A 19,276-nucleotide genomic window follows, 5' to 3' on the forward strand; every position below is an offset into this window, starting at 1 on the left:
CGAGGCTGGATTCTCCTAAAACTGGCCGGACCAATCACCATGAAGTGTAGAGTCAGAAGGCGGGCGTAACGAAGCGACGACAGAGGCATGACGATTCTGACAGAAACAACCAGCGCACAATAAACATTTATCTTTCCACTTGGCTTTGGCCACAGCCCTTAAAGATTTGAAGCTAAAATTCAACTTGAAAGATAAACAAAGGACGGCACTGAAGTGTTTCATTGAGAAGAAAGACGTATTTGGACTTATGCCGACGGGATATGGCAAATCCTTAATATACCAGTTGGTTCTGCGGCTCCGCTGGTTGGGAAGCTAATGGGACTTAGCCACAATCCGCCGGTGCTCTCGGAACTCCGTCAGCCTATTCGTTGCGTTGATTGGTTGTATACCTACCCAATTGCTGCAGAGGGATTTGATAGACAACCTTTTAGCCCGCCTCCCTCCCTGTCGAGCGGTCCTAGACCCTTGTGCCGTCAGAAACATGGGTATAGCGTGGCTAGGCTAGCAAAATGAACCTTTGCTAAAGAACATGAGAAGAATCCTGATGAATATAGGAGCACAAAAAAAAATTTGTTCAACTCAGATGGGGTCCAGATTGTTTGGCAGAACGTGGCCAAAACCACCACAGTGCATGCATAGTCCTGACAGTGAAGCACAGAGGTGGGCAGGTGGTGATGTGGGACTGCAAAAGGTGGCGAGAAGATGATATTTATAGATGGAAACATGAATGTTGGTAGAGATGCCAATGTAGCAGCTAACAAGATGACTCCCAGACTGCAGAAACTTGGCAGAGGAGGAATGTTTTAGCATGATATGGATCCAGAGCACTCTGCCAAAATCACACAAGAGTTTAAAGAAGAAAAAAAGTGAAACCTCTGACCTGGCGTCGTCTGATTTGAATCCAACGGAACAGCTTTAAAGGCAGAACAGCCCAACCCTGCCGGCAAAAAGTAGCAGAAAAAATGTGTCCCTGAAGAAAAACAGAAGATCATTTCAGAAATTTGGTGTCCTTCCTATCGAGAAGGTTTTAGTTCATCATCGTCTCAGGAATGAAAGGTGTTCTGACTTTTGCTTCTTTGATTTTCCTTCCCCTGCGCTATCATGGTAAGTCTTATGTTGTTAGGGGTTTAGATTTACATAAGAGCAAATATTTGGCTGTTTAGCTTAGAAGTAATGCAGTTTATAATCATTTGACATCTAAGTACACTGTAAAAAATGTTAAAAATAGTGACAATATGTCCACAAGGATGGCAGAAAAAAAAATAAAAAAAGGGATAAAATCTAGAAAAGAACAGCTAAAAAAAGATTGACTGCTTTTTTTCTGATTTAAATACAATAAAAATAACTGTAAAAGAACAAGTTGTTATTTTCATAAATACGGTTATTTGAGCTGGATGTTTTTTTTAAGTCAACTGAAAAAGAAACAGTTACATTTTGCTTTAAAACACTTTTTTTTTACTGTTTGTTATTGCATAGAGGTGTAATTCTGTTAAATACTATATTGATTGTCCATTTTTTGTACAATGACATACAGTTTCAGTCAAATACCACCTTCCTGTGGTATTTTTAGGAACTGTGTAGCATCAGAACAGTTAGATTCTGATCAGAGAACGATTTTTATCCACCAGAGAGTCTGTAGGTCAGAGAGAAGGTGAATTTAATGACATTCACTCATCAGCAAGAGGTCATTTGCAGAATATTTGTGCCAAATTGAACAGCAGAGTCCAAATCTAGCAGCGTAGCATGAAGCAAACCTGCAGAGAGCAAAGTTCCATTTAAGAACTATTAATCTCTCTGCTGGAAAGTGAGAGAGAGAGAGTGAAAGAAGGAGGGAGGTTTTATTTTTTTTTGCAGAGCTCAACACTCTTCCAGGATTGGATCGGTGTGAGTGTGTGTGTCCGTGTGTGTGTGTGTTTTCCATCCCGTTTATAGTGCCGCACCCTGTCTTCTGTGCGTAAAACCTCCCACGTACCATCATCACTCACACACTCTCTCCACGCTTTCTTCCAGCCAGCAGCAGCAGCAGGAGGAGGATAATCGCTGTTCACCTCCCGGACAGGTCGGACTCAGAGATGGGAGAGGAGCGGCGGAGTCTCTGGCTATGACACGGACGCACCGGGCGGGAAGGATGGCTCTGACCAGCCGGCAAATGTTGTGCTTGATGGGAACCGCCTGCCTCTGGCTTCCGCTGCTGGCGGAGGTACGTACTGTATCCACGCTGCTGATGAGGAGCATGATGGGGGGATTTTTTCATGCAATGTGGCCTGATTTTTCTTTTTTTGTGTGTGTGATTTCCTTTTTTTTTTGTCTGCAACCGTGTCCTGTGACAGTCACGCTTTGATGCCCTGTGCTGCATCTCCACTATCAGGTTGATGATTAAACCGATAATTGGATTGATTAGCTTATACGGGAATTTACGGCTGAGCTTTGGCTCCTGTGCAGGGATGCTTTGGCAAGAAAATCTGATTTATTTCAGGCTACAAAAGCAAAACAAAAGCAGGTGCAGGTCGGTGCGTTAAAGGGCACCTAAATCTGCATTTTAGCCAATTAACGCGGCGCTTTGTCCAATTAGGCGGACCGTACATGCTCTCACACACCCATGCATGACCCCTTCCTCTTCCTCCATCCATCCTCCTCCTCCTGCCCCCTCGGCGAGGTATCATGAAATTCCGCCGTCGGTGGCTCCTCTGCCCCCGTGGTGTTGTGGGAATGAACCCTGCACGGGCTGTTGGAGCTTGTCACAGCGATTCGCTCAACTCCAGTCAGACATGTTGGAACCCACAGAGGCAGGTGTTGTTGTCAGGTGTGGGGCAGAAGCACGCAGAGTGACAGCTGGGGGGTAGGTTCTGCAATTTATGAGGCAAAATTGCTTCTTGCGTCTTCTTCTGCTGCTGCTGCATGTGAGATCTGAGCAGCAAAACAGGCCATTAACGATAAACTAATCAATGCATCATTCACTTGTGTTTTTCTTATCCTGGCACTTTAATATGCAGCATCTGAGCCGTGCAGCCTGAGCAGAAGTCATCAGTGGAGTACAGTGGTGTGCAGGATTTAATTAGACCCACTAACACTGGAAGCACCCTTGCATGGAGCATAAATAGCACACTGCAGCTTCTTTTTTCTTCGTTTATCAGCTTTCATTAGACAAATGTTTTCTTCGGATTGCAGCAGTTTCCTTTTGTTGGCATCAAAAGAACAAATGATGTTTGCAGGTAAACAGGAAGAAATCAAACTGTGAAATGTAACCAGCGGTCAGTTCTAACCTGCAAACTCTGCTTTACTCCTAATCATTAGTGAGGCTTCGGATGTCTGCAGAAATAATAGGAAGAAATCAGCAAGAAATCAAAATTACATGACAGAATGTGAAGTTTCAGAAAAGAGGTCAGCAGTTTGGTTCAATCAGAGGTCGGTTTTTAAGATTTTTCTTCTGCCAAAATGCTTTGTCTTCTATTTTTCTGTATTTTATTTAGTTTTGAGCTTCTACTTGGATGCAAATGGAAAGTTCCCTCGACTAAACAAGCACTATCGGAACTATATTTCTGCTTGACTGCTGTCTATTTGTGTCTGACATGCAAATTATGCACTATTATTAGATGTTGCAATGTCATATCTTTGGGGATGTGAACAGAGATGCAAACACAATCAGCAGATTCACTCCTGGAGCTGTTTGCATAGAGTTCAACTCTGGTACACTCTGATATGCATTTGGACTCAACTCAGGCTGAAAATCCAGGTGGTTTTCATAGAAAGCGGACACAATTACTGAGTAAATTCTTCTTATTAGCTATTTTTAAGAACAAATTCACTCTTAAATCTGAAGTTTTGCCCTTATCCTTGATTTAAAACTGCATATTTTGAGGATTTTTTCCATGGTGATCATGACAGAAATCACTAGGATTGAGTTATTGGTAAAAAAATAAAAATCTAATTCATTTGTGTTTGCAGCCCCACTGACAAACTTGTGATTTATCGGAGTACAAACTACCCCACAAATGAGCCGCCTGACAGTCCAGACTGATAGCTCACATATTTTCTCTTTAATTAACCACACGTCTGACCACGATGGCAGCAAAGCTTTCAGTGCCACTTGTTTCTCGAGGACACATGAAGGGTTTCGCTGGTCGTCAAGGTTACGTGCAGCGATAGACAGCAGCAAATTTCAACTGTAATCACTTTCTGCAGCACAAGTGGCGCCTTTACAGGTCTGCACCCTGATTTCCAAATCATAAAAAGCGGACAAACCGACTGTAGACAAGCAAACATTGTTATTTCCTAAAACCTCACCAGCAACAACAGGAGTTTTATCATGTAGGACTAAAAGCTGAGGCTGAACACATCCCTTTGGAGCGCCTTCTCTCCCAGAGCAGAAATGGACTTGGTTATTGCTTATTTATCTTGGCCTGTCTCCCCCTCTGTGGAGTCTGTTTGTTTGCATGGTGATGCGCTGGACGCAGCTGTGAAGGCGTCACATCGGATTAGCGGCATAATCGGGCCGTGTGATTGACATGAATGGAGATATCAGCACCCATGTTTACTACAGCAGGTCACCTGTTCCTGCTCTAATGACATTAGTCTGAGCTGTGTGTTCTGGGAGGTGTTTTTGTGTCGGCTTTTATGTGTGTGTTTGTGAACAGTAGGATGCTGCCGGACAGTGACAGCATGCAGAGAGCATAACTCACCTGTGTGAAGGTGAAATGTGTTGTATTTCACCGCCCTCGCTGCAGTGATTCCACAGAGACGGCTGAGTGTGTGTGTGTGTGTGTGTTATATATAAGTGTGTGTCCTCTCTTCTTCTGACCTAATTTCTGAAATGAGACAAACACAGTCATGTATCATCTGAAGCTGTTTGTACCAGTCCTACTCTCATACCTGGGTGGTTTGTGCTCGTCAGTGTTCTTATCGTAGAATAGTGACATCTGACGCCAAGCGATAATCTCATTCACAAATATCTCAACAGTACTTTATGTTCAAGAATAAGTGGAAAGCACTCAAAAAATGGAAATAGAAAATGTTCTGTCTTGTTCAACCCTACATGTGAATCTGGATAAATCATAGTCTGCATGTGAAAGACGAATGTCGTTAAGTGAAGCCAGTGTAGAGGTAGTGTTGTACGGTGCTGTGTAGAATGGTCTAACTGCACTTCATTACTAGCCTAGCCCTGCTAGACCCATGTTCTGAAGGCACAAGGGTCTAGGGACGCTCGACAGGGAGGGAGGCGGGCTAAAAGGTTGTCTATCAAATCCCTCTGCAGCAATTGGGTAGGTATACAACCAATCAGTGCAACGAATAGGCTCCTGGAGCGCTGGAAATCAGAGGATGCGGTAGTTCGGTGAAGCCTTATTTATACAGTCAATGGGTGAAGCTCAAGTATATTACAGACATGTTAACAGAAAGATTATTCAGAGTCGGTGCTAATGGAGCTCAACAACTGTCGTCGTTTTTGTTGTCGACCCTGGCAGAGAATTAAATTCATTGCCGTGGGTTGTCTAGCGCAGCTAGGCTAGTTGTTTCCGGTTGTTTCTGTCAGAATCATCGCGCCTCTGTCGTCACTTAGTTACGCCCGCCTTCTGACTCTACACTTCATGGTGATTGGTCCGGCCAGTTTTAGGAGAATCCAGCCTCGAGCCTTATGGAGGGTAACTAGACCCACCCTGGCAGAGAATTAAATTCGTTGCCGTGGGTTGTCTAGCGCGGCTAGGCTACTTCATTACCATTCTGTTATTAAGGAACAAAATGCAGCAACTTGTTTTAGTTACTTTAAACCAATCGCAATTCTGCTGCGTGTTGTTAAGCCCGGGATGCAGCAATGGTGCCCCTGCAAAATAGGGACGGGGGAACTGTTTTTGAGGAGCATTGGTGCTATCATTAAGATAGCCAATTTGCCAAAATAACCAAGCAGGCCTCCCTTATTATTAGCATATAGGTTGCTTCTTGGAGGTTCTCGTTGCTTATTTCTGGTGGTGAAGAGGATTTTCAAGAACTTGTACCATTTTAATGGAAAACTCTGGACTTTCTTCCTTTGTTTTTTATCTTTATTACAGATTTTTATCCACATAAACATGTCTTGTAATGTCATTTCTAATGCAAAACAATTAGCAAACCTATGCTAACATTTGGGCTTAGCTAATGCTAATATGCTTGCAATCACTACAAGCATATTAGCATTAGCTAAGTCCAACTGTTAGCATAATTTTGGTGATGTTTAGTCTGTTTGCCACATTAGTTTACTGCACAGTTGGAAGATAAAGCTGAAAACTTTGGCACAGTACAACATTTAATTTCAGTAGAAAATGATCATTCTTGCTAATTATAATGAACTAATGTTGTATTTATAATTTCAAGACTATTAAAAAAAGTGCTTTTTGTTTAAAATTTTTTAGCTTATTTATAGAGGTATTATCTCACATTGCTGGGTCATTCTCTAGTGCTGTGTAGAATGGTCTGGCTGCACCTTATCATTTTGCTATGGGACAGAAACAGCTTGTATTTCTACCAATCACAGTCTTCTTTGGTGGGGCTAAGAACAAGACGTTGCTATGATTTTCCCTCAAAATAGTGACGGGGTTTTGTGTTTTTGTGGAACATTTGCCCACAGGAAGGTGAACGCTGCCATTAAAATGGATAATTCACTGAAAAATAGAAGCAGCACTGCTTTAATGTATGAGCCGAAACCTTCAGCGAATCTTCAAATTTTCAGTGTGAAGGTTGATGCCTGGAGGCTGTTGTGGTTGTGAAGGGGTTTTTGGAAATGATAACACACAGAAAAAGAGAGATAAAGAGAGGCGAAAACCATCCCGAAATCTACTAAATAAAAGTACCTTAAACATGCAGTTTTATGACCAACCAGCAGGAGGCGACTTCTCTGGTTGTGAAAAGAACCAGTATGATTGTATGAAAATCAATGAGAAAATTCCTTAATTTTTACCTGATCTGTTGCCTTAGTAAATGTTTTCCTAATTATGATCTCAATAAATGGTCTCTAGTGTTCTTCAGTTTTACATGATGTTCATTCAGTACATTAGAGTCTGATTTAGAGTTAAATACACTAAAAAGCAAGGTATTTTTTTATGATGTGAATACCTTTTGTAACGGCGTAGTGTTCTTCTCAGGCAGATTCACCCTTCACTCATCATGTCAGTCTCCAAAAAATCTAAGATGGTGACGGCCAAATTCCAATCTCTGGGCTGCAAAATGGTAGTCCACAAATCAATGGGTGACATCATGGTGGCTCAGTTCATCTTTTATATTGTCTGTGGATAAAATCTAAATATATATATATATATATATATATATATATATATATTTATAAAGGCCTGTGCAGGGATGAGTCAGATCCTCTGTATGCAGAGTACCATTACCTCTGTGGGCTCTCTCTGAAATGAAAAGTGCATTTTCCATCTAATCTTGGTTGCCGTTACACAATGCCTTCGAGCAGACTGTCCTCAAAAGAGAACACGACAGCAAAGGTCACGGACATGTGAACAATAAGTCCTAACAGAAGGAACAAAAGCTGAAGTAGCAGAACATTGTTGTACTTCTGCACAATCCTCTTCCGCTTATTCTTTAACCGGGACCACAGTCCACCAAAAAGACATGCATTCATGTCCGTCATGTCATTGTGTGCTGACAGTATTTCACCATGTCCATCATATTTGTTTGCAGTTACACTTAGTTACAGCTTTTATCTGATGCCAGACATCCAAATTTGCCTAACAATGATGCTTGAAAAGGTCAGGCAAAAGGACTGCTGATTAAAATGAACCTTTTGACTAACTTGGGTACATTTACATTTGTTTGAATGTTAATTAATGCACAAATAAATTGCCCTTTACAAATAAATTGAAATATTTGTTTGTTTTTTTTGCTATCTGACTTCACATCAGTTAGCACTTCCAAGTTGTAGAAATGCTCTTTACAGGTTGGAAAGTCACAATTATGATATGTCTGACATGTATGTGGCATTAATTGAAGAGTTTGTAGAAGCTTTAGAAGATTTTCAATCTGATAAATGTCACTGGTATCCTGCTTGTCTGGGCGTAGGGTCAAGAAATGCACTTACTGGTGATTTTAGAAGGCCGTGACAAGCTGTTTGTTCTGTTTAGTTTAGTCAAGAGTTGTTTCAGCTCATAGTAAATGCTGTAAATCACACATAGAACAAGATATTGGCAGCCACTGACATTAGAAATTGTATGAAATTATGAAAAAATGACATATTTTTGGACTAACATTATTGAATTTGGAAACACTCAACAGCTAAAAGGGCAAATGATTAGCTTAGCTTAGCATAAAGACTGGAAAAAGAAGGACAAAACTAGTCTGGCTCTGTCTAAAGGCAACAAAATCCACCCCACAGCACCTCAAAAGCTCACGAATTATCCGAATTTGTTTTGATCTAAATATGTGACAAATGCAAGTTTCATGATCTACAAAGAAAACCAGATTTACACATTTGAATAACTGCAAATACATGATGGCAATTAGATTAATTAAACAGTTTGAAGCAATACGAGTGCTGCACATATGTGGAATATTTATTTGTTGTGATGTAGATTGGAGCATTTACTCCAAAAATGTTATGCACAGCTGTGAATATTGTTCTTATTTGTGCATCAAGATGAATTTGCCACTAAAATTTAGTATTTTTGCCTCAAACATATGCATACAAAACCTCACCCACGGCTCAATTTTTACATCAAATTTCAGTAAAATCTGCCGACAAGTTTCTGAGATATTCTGCTCATTACAGACTTCTTTTGTTTTCGTCTGGTCTTGTGTGAATAACTTTACATTTTTTAATAATAAAAATGGCAATATACTGAGATTCTAAGATGATTTTCTGCTTCTCTCTCTAACTCGCTGCATCTTTCTGTGTTCCAGGTGGTGGCTGAGGACAGTTACTTAAACGAGGTGCAGAACTCAGGTAGGCGGGAGGCGATTCTCTCATCCAGTCTGTACATCCATCCATCCATCCTATGCCTCCTACACCATCTCTCCCCTTTGCTCTCTCTGCTTTTTTCCCTCCAGTTTAACCCACATTCTGACTCAGACACTCATGAAAACCCGTCTGATGCTGCCTCTTCTGTCTTTTTATCCTCTCGTTCCCACTCTCGGTCCTACCTCTTCTCGGCCTGCGCCCCTCTTCTGCCTTTCATTTTCCTTTTCTTTCCCTCTCTACATCCCTGACGGTGATGGGGGTGGGGTGAGGAGCTCCTCCTTTTCAGAGCTGGAATATCTCTGCTTTTAAACCTGCACCCACATTGATGCAATTACAAACATCCATCAGCAGCTTTTCTTACCATGTGGGAAACACCTTGAGGCTCTTCAACAGTGATGAGCAGGTGGATAAATTCAAATATCGCACAGGAAACGTCTCTTTGTTGCGCAAGAATGTGTGAAAGCAAATTTCCTGATGTTCCATATTTATTATACTGTGTGTGTTTTGTGTCTAAGCTGCGTTGCCAAACACCCACCCCCCATACAGCAAGCCTCCGAGTGTGAACCGTGTCAAATGCTCATTGTGGCTGGGAAATGGATTATGGGAGCAGGGAGACTGAGCGTTCCCATGGCGATGGGCAGAGTACGGTTGTCGTGGCAATGAGGAGGGTGTTGTGTGTGTGTGTCTGAAGCTCTGCGGGTGTTGGGATGAATCAAAGAGCTTGAATGAGACATGCAGGATGACGGAGGAAGTGAAATTTTAAGGAAAAAAAATCTGATTTAAAAATGAAAATCAGACATCTAGATTGGAAATTTAACAAAAAAGGGAAATGCTAGCGGTTGTTTAGAGGGAGAAAGACACTGAAGATGTTGCTTTTAGTTTAGTTATGTAATGCTTTTTTACTTTATTAAAATTTCATCCAGCTGAACATCAAACTTTCATGACCGTCACAGAGCAATATACCTGAGCGGCTTTAAATTTCCCATATCGGCCCCTTTTTAGCAAATTAACGGAACTCTCACATGTCCCCAGACTGTGTCTTTTAATTTTTCAGCTCAAAATACTGCAAAGATGGCTCATTCTACCATGGCAGTGTAACTCCCGGTGTAATCTCTGTGCTAAGCGGGCTATTTCGGTGGCTGTAGCTTTAAATGCAGCTGAGATGCTGCTGATTTCGCCCCCTTCAGGAAGAAGACTCTCTCTGGGTCTGGGATTGACAGTGCAGAGCAAAGCAGTTGACCAAACAGCAAACTGACACAGATGCAAAGAAGTGAGTGAGACCAGGACTTTGAATTGTTTTAACTTTCTCTCTGTATGGAATGAAAACAGTTGGAGATACAATGTTGTAAAATCAGTAGCTTCGTGGAGCAGAGCTGCAGCTTGGAAATGGCTCTGAAGTAACTGTTAGCTAACATCTCAATGGCCTGAATTTCAGTCACTATTTCAGACTCGATCTGTGATCTGATAGCAGAAACAGAAAAAAAAAGCACAGGTCCATTCGGATGTGAGCACAGAGAGCAGGAGAGAAGTAAACAGCTGTAAACAATGGATGAATTTAGGTTTATCTGAAGTATAAAAGATGACATGAAAACATGGTTATTGGTCTCAAAACGCTGCTGAAGTTTCCACCATTTCTGATTGTCCCCCGACTTTACCTCTTCCACAAAACTCTGATCTGTGGCCATTTGGTGAAAGCTAATGCTAATGCTAGCCGTATTAGCCACACAACATGCTAACAATAAGGATCTGCTATTGTCGTGGTGACACTGCCATTAAAAATAAAGCATTCCACGACAGGACAGCATTACTTGTAAACCCAGAGTTCGGCAGTTCGGCTAAAAGACTGACAGAAGTGAATGTTTTCATATTTTAACAGCTTTTATTTTAACAACCACGAATCAAAATCAAAAATCGTGAAAACAGAATAAACACCTCATAATATAACAAATGAAGTGTGTCAGTGACTTTATGCTTTCTCGCAGAACTTAAGAGCAATTCTGTTGTAATGTAGTGTATACATTTTAAATAATAATAAAAAAAAATATATATATATATATAACAGCACTGACATTCATTCAGTAATTAGCATCTACATGTCTGAAAAAATGCAATGCAGGTTTACACCCCCTATCAAAAGTTTTGAGACGGGTTCTCATTTATTTGAATGAAAAAGTGTCTCAAAACTCTTGACAGGGGGTGTATATTTTATGTTTTAATATAATTCAGTCCATGCACTACTGTAATCCACTCATACACAAAAAAAACACAATTCAAATGAACATTTTAACCATTTATATAAGTGAGCATGCTTAGTGAAGTAATCTTTAAATAAATGTGGGTTTACAGAACATGGACCCTCCTCACAGTGGACAAAAGGAAAAACATGCTCATATTAATGGCTCCATTCTTGTCAAGCAATCTGCTGTATCTGAATAAGGCAAAAAAAATAAATAGTGCTACATCATAACATGTGAAGCTGAAAACAACCAATCAACACACAAAACCTTTTAATCATAACTAAACAAAACCTTTAAGGCACTTTTTTAACCAGAAATGACAGCAGCTTTGTATTCTCAGATGTGAGTATTTGCATATTTCCCCTCGTTAAAAACCAACATTAATAGAGTTACTAGCATTTAATCAAAAAGCGACGCGCTCTTATCATCACTGCTCTCTTCTTCATTTCTCTTATCTATTTCCTTTTTATCTCTTCCTTCTCCCACCTGATTCATTTCACTTATTTAATAATTTACGCTCCCCTGCTTTGTTAACTCGCCCAATTACAATCTCTCACAGGTAAATAATTAATCAAGGTAATGATGTAGGCAAACGTTTTCAGTCAAACTGCTTTTGTTCTGTGTAAATCTCATCTTTGGATACATTTGAAAGACTCGGTTTGCATTCCAGGCACACTCCTGTTCATACACCGCTTTACGTAGTTTTTATAGCTTTAATAGAAGACATTTCTTCAAAAAGGCTGCACTTTTGTAATTAACCACCTGAACCCGATCAACCACCCGCTGGTTTGAAAGGCATGTTATCTGTTAAAATTCACCAATAAAGCAAGAAACTGAAAAAACTGGAAAAAAAAAAGCTGTTGGATTTTAAACTTTGACAGTCCTTGAATGGTCCTGAGCCAAATCTAACCTTAAAAACAAGATATTTCAGCAAAATCACTTTCATTCTCAATGTCTCATTTAAAATTTCACCACAAATAAACTGTTTGCATTGACAGATTCTGTAAAAAAAAATATAAAAACAAAAATATTCCAAACTCCTTGGTGCAACTGTGAATCCATTAATGACACATAGTAAAAATTCAGGGGCTTTTTGGCTGAACTAGATTGAACTGCAGCCTGTTCAAATAGAAAAGTGTGGAAACAAGAAAAAATGTAAATAGTAAAACACCTATAAGTGTAATATTTCCCAGTGCAGGCACCCAGTAAAAAAAGGTTTTTCAATATTTGGAAAATACAAAAAGAAAACATTAACTATATTTTTTTCTTTAAATGTAAGGTATTATAACTTTGATATAGCGCATAGAATATATTTGTAGTTTTCTCTACTTGTACCTGTGGTTTTGTTGTTACTATAGAGGTACAGGGATTTATAGTGCAGTGAAAAATGAGCTTACAGTGAGTAAAAATGAGCAAAAAAGCCCTTAACCTTTAAAACAATACTTTGTGTTCAGAGTTTTAACCTACACGACTGAGCTTCATAATCTGTTCACTCTACATGACAAACGGGTACAATCGTCAGCGGTTCCAGGTTTGAACCAAATTCATTATCGCAGGGATTGAAATACGGAAAGAGCTCCTCAGTAAACGAACACTCAGTAAAGGAGTAAATAGGCGTTGCATTTTCGACGTCATAAAACGATATTTCACCTTTGTCATAATCCACAAACACTCCGACTCTCCCCACTTTCCCCATGTGTACGGGCACACCTGGACAGATGAAGGTTTCAAACTTATCTATCAGGAACCAGATGGCCCAGAGTCCACAGCAGGAGCTCCGAACTAGAGGTCCTCTCCTCTGGATGGACGCCGTGGCCACGCCCACACACCACTCGGTCTTTTGACCCGTGCAGACCTCAAAGTAAAACCTGCCGGACGAGAAGCCTCTCCGTCCCAGAACTGCGAGATGCGAGGTGAACATGTTCGGGTTCAGGAACTGACCCGCCCACATCCCTGCGCCCATGTTGTATCTCACCTGCTTCCCGTCGTTAGATAAACAGAGCATAGGATGAGCTGAATCAGGATCGAGCACTATGTTGACTTCGTACTGCTGCATGTATCTCAGCGTGGCGGCGTCAGACTCAGCAGTGCCGCCGGAGAATCTGCTTATTTCTGTGTTCATTTCATCCAGCGACACTCGCAGCTGAGACGCTGATTTCCTCAAAGATTTCCCAAAGTGCTGCATCTCCAGGTGCTTGTTAGCGCTGACAGTGGACAGATCCATGGTGTGGGGCAAGAGGGATGTGCTGGAGTAGCTCTGGAGGAACCGGAGCTGGTCTGTGGTCTGTTTCAGCTCCCTCAGCTTCACCGCCGTCCTCTGCAGCTCTTTGATTTCGCGCTGCATGTCGCTAACGAACCCATCAGCTTGCCGCTCTGCCGCTTTCTGCTTCTCCTCGACCACCCTGATGAGCTCCGCCTGGCTCTTCTGGATCTCAGACACCAGCACCGTGAAGTCCTGCACGCCATTTGTGATCACCTTCTCGCTTTCCGTCTTGCTTTGTTTTACCGACTCCGTCATGCTTTGCACCTTGTGGAACCTTTCCTGGATCATCTGCTGCACTTTGGCCTCCGTGTTCTCCAGCTCGTCCTTCATCCTTTCGTACGCTCGCTGCACAGGAACCACGTTGTGCCTCGCGTGGCACGAGCTGGAGCAGACGTCGCAAAGCAGAGTGTTGTCGTCTCTGCAGAACAGCACCAGGACCCTGCTGTGCTCATTGCAGAGCCTGTCGTCGAGACTCGGCAGCGGTTCCAGCAGCGTGTGTCTCTTCAGCCCAGCAGCTCGGTGATGAGGCTCGAGGTGAACATCGCAGTACGAAGTCTGACACTCCAGACAGGATTTGACTGCTTCTTTCTGGGCATCGGTGCAAATATCACAAAGCACAACACCGCCGGAGCTGACCTTCTGCGGATCGGTGCTCCAGACGCGAGCATCTGTCACTTGAAGCGACACCAACTGTGACGCCAGCTCCGATATGAAAGTGTTGACCTTGAGATCGGGTCTTCTTTGAAACTGTTCCTTACAGACGGGACACTGGGAGAACGAAGCATTGTCCCAGTAGCTTGTGATGCAGGACATGCAGAAGTTGTGTCCACACGGGGTGGAAACCGGCCGAGTGAACACGTCCAGACAGATGGGACAAAGAAACTGCTCCTCAGATAACAGACTGCTGCTGGACGCCATTTCTAAAAACACAGAAACCTGTTGAATTAAGGCAAAAATAGTCACCTTAAAGTCTGTGCATTTAGAAAACTTAATATATGATCTAAAGCTTTTATCAGCAGGTGCATTCTACCAGCTGCGAGTTACAGTTTTAGCGGCATTTCAAAGATAGAAGCACAGTTTCTGTTTCTTTTTCATATTGATTCTCAGGTGCTTTTTGCTCATTCTGTGCTTCAACAGCAGCTCGAACATCAAGTTCAGATCTGTTGATTTAAGCAACACAGCCTGGTTGTGAAACTCTGACCCATCTGTAAACCACTCGATTGTGAAACCACGTTATGAAGCAGATATATTGGCATCCATGGCATATGAGCAGAGAACCTGCCGCTGCCTGCTTACTGGATTTCCCGGGTTACTTAATGATTGATGAAATTGACCAAAAAAACTGAACAGATGGGGACACCATGGCGATCGTTTTGCAGTAAAGTCCTCCATGTTTAGTTTTTTTAAAGGCCATCTTTGCCTGAGTTAAAGCTGACAAATTAGCAAACAAGCTTCAGACTTCACTTAAGAATTCACTTAAAATTTCACATATACGGAATTTCTGTAACTTATATGGATTATCCACCATTTAAATTGCTCACACACAGACATATGTATAAAATCATTCGGATTTTAAAAAACTCAACATATGTGTTGTAAAACTTCAGTCAGACGATCTGCTAACAGAATCAGTACATGATCAGGCATGAAGTGGCAAAATAAAGCTTCAATCCTTTCAGATCTGTCAGATTTTCTATGTTCAAACTTCAGCATCTGCAGCTGATTCTCCTTTTGGTTCCATTTAAAATGTTCCTTTGACTCAAGCTGCTACACACAGACTATACAGTGACCTTATTCGCTGGTTTTTGTGATTATGGCGCAGTTAAACATTGCTTTTTGCAGATTTTTTTTCAGTAAAGTGTTCATATCTGATACATTTTCCTGCCATGGATGAGATGGGTTTTCTGTGGATTTGGCTGATTTTTCCATTGGGTGACATTTAGCTATCTTTGCAGCCAGATTCTGTCTAGTTCAAACAGCACTGTGCTGCTTTTGGATGTTCTAACGGAAGAAATGTCAAAACCAAACAAGAAATGATACATTATCTTAGAATATTTTACTCTTCTGGACGTGTAAAAGTTGATAAATCACCGTAAAGAACCCTTTAAAACCAGGGGTTAAACCTGACAGTGTCCTTCAGCGCCACTAGCTCACATTCAGACACTGTGCTCTGCTGAACAAACAAAAGTAAAATGTCATCTTCTTATCTTTGCCTTTAATAAACTGCAGCAGAATCCACACCGTCACTGTAAGTTGTGCGTGCACAGCAGGCCATTTCTTTGATTATTTCAATCTTGTGTCACGCTGCTGTGATCATACCAAGCTTTAACTGGAGGATGAGGTGGAGAGACGAGCACTGAGCAAGATGGAGGCCATTCTGACCAACATGGATCATCCACTTCACATCTGTCTCAATGAACAACGAAACATCAGTGGACGGCTCCTATCCCTGCGCTGCAAGACAGAAAGATTTAGGAAATCTTTCTTGCCATCAGCAGTCAGGCTATTCAATTCAAAATTAAACAGATAGGAACTCTGACAACTGAATTTCCCTTCAAGGATGAATAAAGTGATTCTGATTCTGATTTAATAACCTCAATGTTTTCCCGCACAGCAAGCAGCTTCTACACTGAAATCACTGCGTGGACAGAGAGGCTGCTTAAAAGCAAACATTAATGCACTGATCTAATCATTTAAATAAATAAAAAATAAGACAACAGTGACAGAATAACAATGAAACAATGAAAACAGAATTGATTATAGTGAGTCTACAGGTCAGTGCAGATAGTTTAGTTGAGAATGTTTCCTGAACCTCTAATTAAATGGAAATGATAATAACAAAAACTGTCTTCCACTGCTGAGTATTTAGATCCACATTTATGTATTCGGTGTGTTAGACTATTGTCCTTCACAGTGCTTCAGCTGAAGTGCACAAATCAACAAAACAAATAAAAAAAGTTCTGACTTCTCTGTGGCTTTTTAAATAGTTTGGTTTGATTTGAGCTCTGACTCTGAAATGCTGCTACTAAAGTGGAGGTGAACAGAATTTAGTTAATTAAAAAAAAAAAAGCTTGCTCACCAACTTTTAGCTCATTTTTTTCACATTCAAACTTGAGGCAATGTTTGAACAACATTTCAGGAACTATTAAAGAAAAAAGGCTGACATTTTCACAGTTTTTTCTCATTGTGTCAGTAATAATGAATCTGAAATACTGAAAAACCGTTTTAAAACTTCAGAACTCTCCTCCACTTGGGTCTAGCTACTATTATTTTTGTGGTACATAATCAGTTCTGAAAATTCAACAAAAAATAAAATACAATAAAAATCATATTTAAACTATTCTATTTTTTGTATTACTGTGGCATGCAATGACATATGGTTCAGAAAATATCACTAGTAGACCTCTGCATTCTCATTTTTTGGTGGTCTGGGATCAAAGATAGGACGCTTCATGACGACTTCAACTTTCTTTCATATTTTAACTCACTTGTAATCGCAGATTATTCAATCAACTTGTCCAAAATTGTAGATCTGAGTCAATGGCATGATGAGAAATAAGAGTGAAAATGTCAGACTTTTATGCTAAATAGTTACTGAGATGATGTTGTTCAAAGATGTGCTGAAAGTGGGTAGAAAGGACTTTTATTTTTAGAAAATATTTATTTCAGAAAATAGCTGAGATATGAAGCTAAAATTTGATAAATTTCTTTATAAATATGCATATTTTATGCTCTAAAACTTTCAGCTAAAGCAGAAATTGTTAATGATTTAAGCAGGAAAATTGATGGCTTTAACTGTGAACTGACCTCCTGACTCGTCACACCCCGGAACAATATGGCGGCCGCGATGACGCATCACTACGGTGACCAATCAGAAATTTACGTTTTCATAATAATAAAAAAATACTATTAACTTCTATTTATGGAGCGCATTTCTTCATAAAGTTACAAAAAGATTCACAACCGCATTAAAAGAAGTTAAACTCGGCTCACATTTGACATATAACCTACCTCTTCTAATAAAACTTTTACAACCGAAGTTAACGGAAAAAAGCAGCTAAAAATAACCACGAGTGTAAACTTCAACATCTACGTTTCCACAGCAGCTCAGTCTCCTCAGAAAGGCTGTGTAACGTAAGACAGCTGTTCGATAAATGGATCTTTTGTCTAATTAATCAACTTGAGATGTCTTTGCAGCTGTTTGCAGCGTTTCTTAACAACAAGACTAAAAAAACGAGAAAACAGAAATAAAAACAACTCGGGTTTTACTTTTTCAGTGCTACAGTGAAGCTCGGACTCCTTAGAAGTTACTTACGTGTCGCTGTTTGAAGAGAAATGAGGAGCGGAGGTGTGTTTGGTCGTTTTCCATGAAACAAATTCAGTTTCAGTTTCTTCCTGTCCGCCTCTTAAAGAGACAGACGCCCTTAAAAAAACCCTTAGGTTCAGTTTTGGACAAGAGTAATGGCTGCTTTTGGATTTAAATGTCTGAGTGGGACAGTTTTGTAACATTTATCACGTTAAAATGATTGATTTCAGTCGATATTGATAATTTGTGATCATTTTAATGAGCTACAAACAAAACCAATAAAGGTTTAATTTGAATTTCACCATTTTACTTTGAATTATCCACCTAAAACTGTTTTAAGAAGGTGCACACATACTAATTGTAATGTTAACAGCACACATATACATACATTTACACATATAAATACCAAATAACTAAGAATACGGGAATGATAGGCTTGATTATCCATGTTTCTGGACATTTTTACTCATTATGGGCTCATTTTTCACTGCAGTATCAAATGTTGCACTTCAGTTCAAGCAGCACAAATATTGCTAGAGGTAGATAGAGCTAATAAATATCTTCTGTGCACTGTGACACAGCTGTAATGTCATAAATCATAAAAAAGGAGGAAGTGAAAGTTGAATTTCTTTGTTTGTTCTACAAAATTGAGGGAAAAACCTTAGATCTTCATGTACATTTTCCCAACAAATGTTACACATACTGGAAAAACAACGTGACTCCACATAGTATAGATATTTTACTTCCTTATTTTTTAAAACCTTATCTACTTTCTGCTCGTCATAAACACAGTTGAGCTGAAAAGTCCCTAAAGTTTCCGCTGTACATTTGTTGGTTTTATCTGACCGACTGATGGCTTCACAGTTAGGAGGTTGTGGTTTTATGCAGAATCTGGTTCATTTAAGCAATATTTTTTTATGTTTTTTTTTTAAATAAGAGAAGTAGAATAAACTAAGTGGAAAGATCCCAATTTAAAGTTTAGATTCAGTTTTATAATGGACCATCAGAAAGCTGAAAATCCAACTATTATTTGTGTTTCTACAGTTGTTTTGCTCTGATAAATAATGTAAATTTGGCAAATTTTTGAACATAACGTGTGTTTAACCAATTGGCACGTTTTACTACTTTTACTTTATTGTGTTTTAAAACTAAAACAACAGCCTTGAATGCAAACTAAGTTTTAAAATAAACCCAAGGATGAGATTTATACAGAATGAAAGGAAAACATTTGCCGATATTTATTAACAATTTACCTTTAAGAGAATTTAACTGGGTGAGCTAACAAAGCACACTAACACTACTCCTCAAAGGTTTGGAGTCAATTAGAAATGTTCTTATTTTTGAAAGAAAATCATTTTTTCCAAATTAAGAAAACATTAAATGAGTGATAAATCCAGTCTAGACATTATTAATGTGGTAAATGACTATTCTAGCTGGACTTTTAATGGAATATCTCCACAGGGGTACAGAGGAACATTTCCAGCAACCATCACTCCTGTGTTCTAATGCTACATCGTGTTAGCTAATGGTGTTGA

The 19,276-nt window shown here is 40.1% G+C and overlaps 2 protein-coding genes across 5 annotated transcripts in view; one reads left to right on the plus strand and one right to left on the minus strand.

The window, feature by feature from the left end:
• The first annotated feature begins 1,864 nt into the window (after positions 1-1,864).
• LOC110948380 (neurotrypsin-like) overlaps positions 1,865-19,276 on the plus strand; it is a 40,847-nt gene continuing 23,435 nt past the window's right edge. The window contains exons 1-2 of the mRNA XM_022189880.2: positions 1,865-2,200; positions 8,878-8,920. Coding sequence (XP_022045572.1) covers positions 2,102-2,200; positions 8,878-8,920 — 142 coding nt within the window. The 5' untranslated portion in view covers positions 1,865-2,101. The remainder of the gene's footprint in view (positions 2,201-8,877; positions 8,921-19,276) is intronic.
• On the minus strand, positions 11,213-18,020 carry LOC110948382 (E3 ubiquitin-protein ligase TRIM21-like). Of its 4 annotated transcripts, XM_051939210.1 has the most exons (3): positions 17,751-18,020; positions 15,755-15,889; positions 11,213-14,371 (listed from the first exon to the last, which is right to left on the minus strand). In XM_051939210.1, exon 3 carries the CDS (start codon positions 14,351-14,353, stop codon positions 12,662-12,664), a length of 1,692 nt encoding a protein of 563 aa, XP_051795170.1. In that variant the 5' UTR covers positions 14,354-14,371; positions 15,755-15,889; positions 17,751-18,020; the 3' UTR covers positions 11,213-12,661. The 4 variants fall into 4 exon arrangements, with proteins under 4 accessions (XP_051795170.1, XP_051795171.1, XP_051795168.1 ...); XM_051939211.1 differs by lacking the exon at positions 15,755-15,889 and having other exon boundaries at positions 11,213-14,355; XM_051939208.1 differs by lacking the exon at positions 15,755-15,889.

The sequence above is a fragment of the Acanthochromis polyacanthus genome, chromosome 19 (genome assembly GCF_021347895.1).
Source record: "Acanthochromis polyacanthus isolate Apoly-LR-REF ecotype Palm Island chromosome 19, KAUST_Apoly_ChrSc, whole genome shotgun sequence".
In the NCBI taxonomy this organism is placed as follows: domain Eukaryota; kingdom Metazoa; phylum Chordata; class Actinopteri; family Pomacentridae; genus Acanthochromis; species Acanthochromis polyacanthus.

Coding starts and splice junctions, on each gene's coding strand:
- LOC110948382 (XM_051939208.1), bottom strand. CDS start 17,804: ATGGAAAACGACCAAACACACCTCCGCTCCTCATTTCTCTTCAAACAG. Junction 14,372..17,750: donor TTCTCTTCAAACAGCGACAC/GTAAGTAACTTC, acceptor TTAATTCAACAG/GTTTCTGTGTTTTTAGAAAT.